We start from the raw sequence: 7,544 nt of genomic DNA, 5'->3' as shown, positions 1-7,544 counted from the left end.
AACACGCAATTTTTCCCACATCTAGCTCCAAATACACACACACACACACATATATATATATATATGTGTGTGTGTGTGTGTGTGTATATATATATATATATATATATATAATAAAAAAAGACCTGTGAATTTTTTTAAAGTCAGTTTTGTATCACATTTACAGCAATATTTATGGATATATATATATGTATATATATATATATGGGTGTGTGTGTGTGTGTGTGTGTCCCTCCGAATTTTCTACAGTTTTGCATAAAAATAACTTAAAACATCAGCAGAAATTCACTCAAGTAATAATGACACACAAGAATTATACTTGTGCATTAATTTTTTCATGAAAATCATTATCATTTGTAGATATCTGTGAGTTACAAAGGTGTGAACCTTTGTTTTCAGTATCTAGTGTGACACCCTTGTGCAACACTACAGGCTGGGAATTACTAATGCTTTTAGGACCTTCAAGGGGTCCTAAAAGAGACGGTAAAAATTAAAACAAAGAGAGGAAGGTTTGGTGTGGCACACAATAATTACAACACATGGATGCGTGTGTGAGGTCTGATCTTGAATACAAAAAAAGATTTACTGTGTGTTTAATCCTTTAATTCTTCTCGGATCCTCTCCAGCAAATAAAAAATAAATAAATAAATAAATAAAAACATTAACACAAAGTCTGATTCTGATTCCTGCTTCAGTCCTGATCATGAATATGTTACAAGACACATGAACGTTATCATGATCAGGACTGAAGCAGGAATTGCCAAATTGGTTGAGGATGTGTTTCACTGGCAGAATACTAAAGGCAGAAAGACCCATAACAAACAATAACTGCTGCAGTTAAGTTGGCAACTGCATTGCCTCCACTGATTTTTTTGTTTGTTTTGTTTTGTTTGTTTTTTTATAACAAATGACGTTTTATACTGTGGATCATGAGCTCTTCCAAGCCCTCTCCATCCTGACATTCGTAGTTTTATAAACCTGTTTTTTTTTTGTATATCATATTAATGTTAACGTTAATAAAAATAAAAGGGTATGGTAGGCTAATCCTTTTCTACCTAGGAAAGGAAAGGAAGGGGGGAAGGGAGGAGATAAATTAGACACACCTGAGATGAAGGAAAACCTCAACTAAAACAAGCAGCATGGAGGAAAATGGAAAGAGCAGTGAGAGCAAGCGAGTAAATCCAGTTTTTGGAAAAGATGCGTTAAAAAGGAAAGCAGTTACTTATTTCAAAATAAAAGAATTGTTACCAAAACCAGCTTGAGCTACCGAACTATACCGGGAGGAAACAACTGGTTGAAATAATCCCTGGAGTATGCACACCGTCATCTTTGAAATTTGAAAGTGGTTATTGGTTATTTTGATATTATATCATTAATTGATGGGAAGGTTTGTTAAAGCTTTGACCTTTTTTGAGACTTTATGTTTGGACCGAATGACGGTGACTAATGGCGATGGTAGATTAATCTGATCTTTTGTTGCTTGATTATAATGTGGTCACCTAATTTGATTTATGGAATGATTGAAGTTGGTTGTGTTTTCATTTTATGTCTGCTTTTCGTAGCACAGGCACCGAGCTAACCAGGCTAACCTTACTAATTATTATTCCTGTGAAGGTGAAACTGCAGGTAGGAACCAAAATGTGCAGTTTCTCAGTAAATCTAAATGCACATCAGTCTTCCTCTTTCATTCCTGCCAAAGTGTATGTGTGGGTTCTTTCTGACAACAAATCACCAGCAACCATTTCCCATGGTGTAAATACTTCCCTTACATCTTCATTGCCTGCTGTAGGAGGGCAAAGAAGCGCAAACGATGACTTAATGAGGCCTCAGTTAGTCTCTATCAGTCAATTAGCCGGCTACTCTGCCTGACTGAAGACACTAGAGGGAATTGCAGACTTTCCATCAGATTATCAAGCATGGAAGTTATAAGGCAGAGAACACAGACAGGAAGAGATACACATGAACCCTGGTCGTTCGAATACAGCATTAGATACTGACTCCTGTTGTGAAACCTTTTCACCTTCTTCACTGGTCACTACTAAGTGAACTATCTAGTAGTGTCTGTTACATACCGAGTCATGAATGAATGAATGAATGAATGAAGGAAGAAGGGAGTGATTAGGGACAGAGCTGCTAGCCTTAGCTTAACCTCTGGTAGCATCCAGGACCAGCTTTCATACAGTGAGGAAATATGTCCATATACCGGCCTACATGGGTTTTGTCCTTAACCATTTTTTTCTGATAGATGTTAACCTGACAAACTAATGTGGCACTGCAGCAGTTAAACACTTTTTAATTTATTTTTATCCTTTCAGTTTTGTGTTTTGAAAATAGACGCCATCTCTACGCTAAACACAGAACCTGTTTTACTACAACCTCTACGCAGACTGCTTTGGCTATTATTAGTTGCTACGCCTGTGCATGGGAGGGATTTAGCAGATTAATCCATTTTGGCTAGAAATTCTCAACGTTATGGTGGGACACGATGTTAATATCACCTTTGCTTTTCTACTTCCTCCTCAGATCTGGGACACTGCTGGTCAGGAGCGTTTCCGGAGTGTCACGCACGCTTATCACCGAGATGCTCATGGTACGATGAATCTGTTTCCATGTGTGTGTGTGAGCTGTTTGATTGTGACTGACACGCTTCCTTCTACCTCCTATTTTCTCCTGGCACATTCAAGCTGTTCTGACTGGCTTTGTTTTCAAATGTGTGATTGACACCGACAAGCCTTCTCCGCTGCTCCCTCATTCCAGAGGAGAAAACACTCTAGTTGCTGCTGATTTCATAGACTGGTGTGTGTGTGTGTGTGTGTGTGTGCGTGTGAAGGTATTTGCTGGAGGCTTTGCGCTCTGTTCAGGTTCCCTTAAGCGAGTGGCTAACCACTGGGTGGGAAAATGAGCCTGCCTTTCACACAATGGGGGGCAAGATGGCTATGAGACATCCCCATGTGTGTTTCGTGTGTGTGTGTGGGTGTGTGTGTGGCAATTATATCTTGAACAACCACACCGAGTACAGATAGCGGTGTGCCTCTCCTCGCCTGAGCACGTGTCACTACATTTTAACAGTGAGTCTTTGGCTACGGCTAGAAAGACTAAACTATTAACAATATTTAACATATTCACTCATCGCCTGATTTTGTAGTAAATGTTGTTGCCAGTGATGGAATAGTAACTTATTTTGAATTGTCCATCATCTAAAAGGACATGCTTGCAGATGTGCATTTAAAGAACATCCAGTATAAATGCCCTCTCTTTAAAGAGGTCAGAATCTCCCATCAAAAGCCAATTTAAAAGCTGAAAGCAGAACCGAGAGGAGATGCAGGAGTCTAGTTTCCTCTGAGACCACTTGGGTTACACTATGCTTAAAGTCTGCCTCTTTAAAATCCTTCATGTTTTATTTCTCTTTGTTTTCTCCTCTTCTTGTCCTTATTTTCTGCTTCTGACACATTGTCTCCACGTGTTCATTCAGACCTACGAGCAGAGTGAGTGGGAGATCTACGTAGCAGGACGTACGCTGTCCAACGACAGCACTGTCCCCTCAGTGATGGATCACAACCCATTCCAGGGCAGAGACCCACCCAGGTAAATACAGAACACGCGCTCCGCTACAACCTTCTACTACCATCTATTCAGTAAAAATACTTTTCAGTTGACAGTTAATTTGCTTTAGATTAGATTCAACTTTATTGTGATTGTGCAGAGTACTAGTACAAAGCCAGTGAAATACAGTTGGCATCTAACCAGAAGTTGTTTCCAGAAACAGGTATGTATATAGTTGACAGGATTAAAGCTAAGTGGTGCTAATCAAGTGTTGGTACACAAATAGATCTCTCATTTAATGTGTGTTGACGTGGAAAAATTAAAACTCCTTACTGTCACTAGTAGTAATTCCTTGCCCTTTAGCCCCCTCTGGTGAATGAAAGAGCAGATACAAGGATCACCAAGCATTTTAACTGTTACCGATCAGGATTTGCAAAAAAACAACTGTTCTAAAACATGTTTGAGTTTATTCATTGATATGCTATTTTGCAAGATATAAGTTATAAGTTCTTTTTGTTTGGGGGATCTATTCCAGCTTTGTCTTTGTCATAATGCAAACTGAAACATGTGACGTTAGAATAGAACCGACTTCATTTGCACAGGTACAAGAAAGTACAGGTACATTGAAATGCTTGTGCAAGGTTCCCTTTGTCAGCCTTTTTATAAATAAATAAATAAAGGTTAACATTTTTTTGATAGCAGCAGAAAAGGAATAAATATGCTCTCTGGCCTGTGGTGTCTCAGGTTGTATCTTGTGTCCTTCCACCTGAGCAGCTGAGAGTGAGCCGGATGGTGTTGGTCGCTGATGATGCTCTGGGCCTTTCTCTCACAGTGCTGGGTGTAGAGTATGTCCATGGAGGGGAGGTCAGAGCTGATGATCCTCTCTGCAGTCTCAGTCGGTGACTCGTTGAGGAGCTTTTCTCTCGGCCTTGGTGGTGTTTCCAGACCACACATGATGCCGCCAGTGAGAATGCTCTCAATGAGTCCTCTGTAGGCCTGGGTGAGGGGCTGATGCCTAGCCCTGGTGTTTGTGGGCCTGCTCTGTTACAGAAGTCAGTTCGCATAAACTCTGTCACTCATTGATTAACAGCTGTTTTTTGTTTCTTTCTCTCAGGTGGGTTCGAGGAGAACATGTCAGACGCGGTTCCAACGTAGCACATGGCAAGTGGTGGCAGAGAAGGCGCATCAGACCACACCTGAAGATTGATTCTTTCTCCAGCTCAGAGAACAATCAGACGGACACTGTACAGCCATTAAGACTGTATGTCATGCTCTTCTGTGTCCTCTGTGCAAAGCTGTTTTCTGTTATCTCCTTTCTCTCCATTGTGACTGTTGCCTAATTTCTGGTCACATTATATATAAATAATTATGCAAATATTGTCATAGTTCAACTAGCTCCATACAAAATACAACAAGGCTGATTTTACTCTGCTCTCAGTTGGGGTTGATCTTTGTTTCACCCGTTCCTTATTTTCTTCTCCCAACCTATAAACAACACAATTATACCGTGAAATAAAATTAACCAAACTATATGCTATATATATGATAGTGAAGAGACAGTTTAACCAATCTGAAATGTTGTTGTCTGTGTTTGAGGCCCCATCCTATCCTGCCATTTCTACATTTCTACTACTGCTAAGCTACTCAGCTAATTCCATTAACATCCATTGTCCTGTCTACAGAGAGAACAGCTGTGCACAAGCCAATGGAAGCAGGTTGTGGGTTACCAGGTTGCAGTGACACTTGGGTTGGAATTGCATGTAGTGTGTTTATTATGTTTCACAAAAGAAAATCTGTCTTTTTCAGGAAATGGTGAAGACTTTTAAAACCAAAGCGTGATATTTTTGCCTGAATACTTATTTTTTGTCAACTTGAACCTCAAACTTCCAATAAGGTTTGATTTTAACTTGTTATATTTCATAAAATATTGTGTGTTTAAACAAATGGTTATGCAGAAAAAAAACTATCTAAGTCATCTAAATCTAGTTGAGTATGTAAGACACTAACAAGATGTGAAATGATAATGGCAGCAGTCAAACACTGACGATGCAAATTCAGTATTTTACATTTATATACATAGAAAATGTGTCAAATACCTGTTGTCATCCTCTAAAATATAAAAGACAAGATTCAAACATCCCAGGTTGTGTTGTGATTGCATTTCTATAGAAGTTACAGTGACATATAGAGGCCACTAGGTGGTGCTGTTCTCCAGGTAATTGGTGATTGCTCTTTGTCTTCAGGATTTTGAATGCTACTGAAAGATATTTTTCAGAGCTTCCCGAACCTTTTCAATTTGTGCAATGGATTTTAAATATAAGCATCACAACATGTCTTTTGCTCCACATATTATTTAATAGAAGAGTGAGTGAAAGAGTGCGAGGCGTTAATTAACCCGCCCATGTGTGATTGTGATCTAGCTGAAACAGTAGGTGGAAAAAACCTTCAGCACATTCATCTGTGTTTGTCTCAGATCCAGACTCAGCCATGTGAAGCACAACAAAACCATCTGTCTGCTCTGATAGTACCAAAGGAAGCACAAATAGTGATTTGTTTCTGTTTCACAGTGGATCTGCATTTTGGAAGAATGAGCTGTCACTGTTTCTGACAGTTTTTTTTTTTTTTTTGCACCTTGCTAGCTTTTTGGATACATACTTTTACATCATTTAGGAAACAGAGGTGGAACGGTCAAGTGAAGACATTCCCTGGAGGAAAAAAATGACTGACTGCTGTGAACTAGGTAGTTAACCTTTAGAATGTGAGCCTAGCTAGCTAGTTACCAAGATGGTGTCTAAAGTGACTTTGTTTTATCATCAAGTATTCACTGTAAAAAGCAGAACTAGAACTCTCAAATTAGAGTACAAGAATAGGAGAACATACTGTAGCATGCTCTGACAGCAACATTTATTAACAGAAAAACACTTGGCTGTAGATAATATAAATGCTAATACTGCTAACGCTAGCTCTTCATGCTAATCTAGAGTCTTAAGTTCTCAGTACAATTTAGCTAGTTTTCTGGCTACACTGTTAAAACGTGAAACTTTGTTACAATGTTTCGTGTGTGGTTCCTTACAGCAGTTGCATCCATGAGATTCAGAATTTCAGAATTTATTTGGCATTGTTGCCATCTAACTTTGTGGTTCCCACCCATTTTACCACTTAACCCTTTTACACCGCCAACTCATCTTTGACTTTTAGCTTGTCATGCAGGAGCAAGCGTTGAGCATCAGTTTATAGCTTCGTACTGCTGGCTCCATTTGATAATGATTTGCAGCCAGTCTACCCTCACAGGAAGGTGAGGACCCAGCTTGTTTGGAAGTTCTTGGCTCCAAGTGGAAAAGATGGCGCTGACCATAACGTGCAACTCTGGGCTTCAAAAGTCTCCAATGAAAACCAATAGGTGAGGTTGCATCCATATTTATAATCGGTCTGTGTTTACATACAGACTGATACATTATATTACTTATGGCCTAGGTAATGTTTTAAGCATTTCTTAAACCCTTTGACCTTCAGTTCATCTATATCAAACATAATTTATGAATTAGATTATTTAATATCTTTTTATTTCAATTGTACAAAGGATAAATAAGCAGCTCAACAGCTCCTTTACTTAGTGCGGTTGTAGCTGGGAACTCTATTATCAGTGATGAATGGCTGTGTGTACTCTTCTCGTTGTTTGCTCATTGACTGTGACAATACCCCACTCGCACAGCATGGGTATTTTTAATAGCCTCCTCATCAAACGCATCTGCATCCTGTTTGCTGTGTTCGCTGTGTTCAGGACCGCAAATAGATTTCCCCGCAGAATCGCCTTTGTGGCCTTTCTCGCAGTTTTATGTGACTTTGATGGTTAACTTAGAGATTGAACCCTGAATCACACCACCGTCTATTTTGTGCTCTGCTTGTGTAACACACACAGCAGGTACATGCAACTGATACAATTCCACAACTCTCAGCTGTCCTTCAGTGTAATATTATGTGAAGGCAGCAGCAATGTTCAGAGA

The 7,544-nt window shown here is 39.4% G+C and overlaps 1 protein-coding gene across 2 annotated transcripts; it reads left to right on the top strand.

Moving 5' to 3' along the window:
• The first annotated feature begins 1,559 nt into the window (after positions 1-1,559).
• On the top strand, positions 1,560-5,993 carry LOC311504065 (lipase maturation factor 1-like). 2 transcript variants are annotated; one of them, XM_084567019.1, is made up of 4 exons: positions 1,560-1,623; positions 2,521-2,587; positions 3,470-3,582; positions 4,655-5,993. In XM_084567019.1, exons 2-4 carry the CDS (start codon positions 2,579-2,581, stop codon positions 4,878-4,880), a joined length of 348 nt encoding a protein of 115 aa, XP_084423145.1. In that variant the 5' UTR covers positions 1,560-1,623; positions 2,521-2,578; the 3' UTR covers positions 4,881-5,993. The 2 variants fall into 2 exon arrangements, with proteins under 2 accessions (XP_084423145.1, XP_084423146.1); XM_084567020.1 differs by lacking the exon at positions 1,560-1,623 and adding an exon at positions 2,100-2,178.
• The last annotated feature ends 1,551 nt before the right edge of the window (positions 5,994-7,544 follow it).

Source organism: Chelon labrosus (genome assembly GCF_963514085.1).
Source record: "Chelon labrosus genome assembly, chromosome: 19".
Lineage (NCBI taxonomy): Eukaryota > Metazoa > Chordata > Actinopteri > Mugiliformes > Mugilidae > Chelon > Chelon labrosus.
This window is presented reverse-complemented; position numbering and strand designations above follow the sequence as displayed.

What these genes read in the sequence shown, in the direction of transcription:
- LOC311504065 (XM_084567019.1), top strand. An exon ending in CAGGGCAGAGACCCACCCAG is followed by an intron (nt 3,583 to 4,654) that starts GTAAATACAGAA and finishes TCTTTCTCTCAG; the next exon opens with GTGGGTTCGAGGAGAACATG.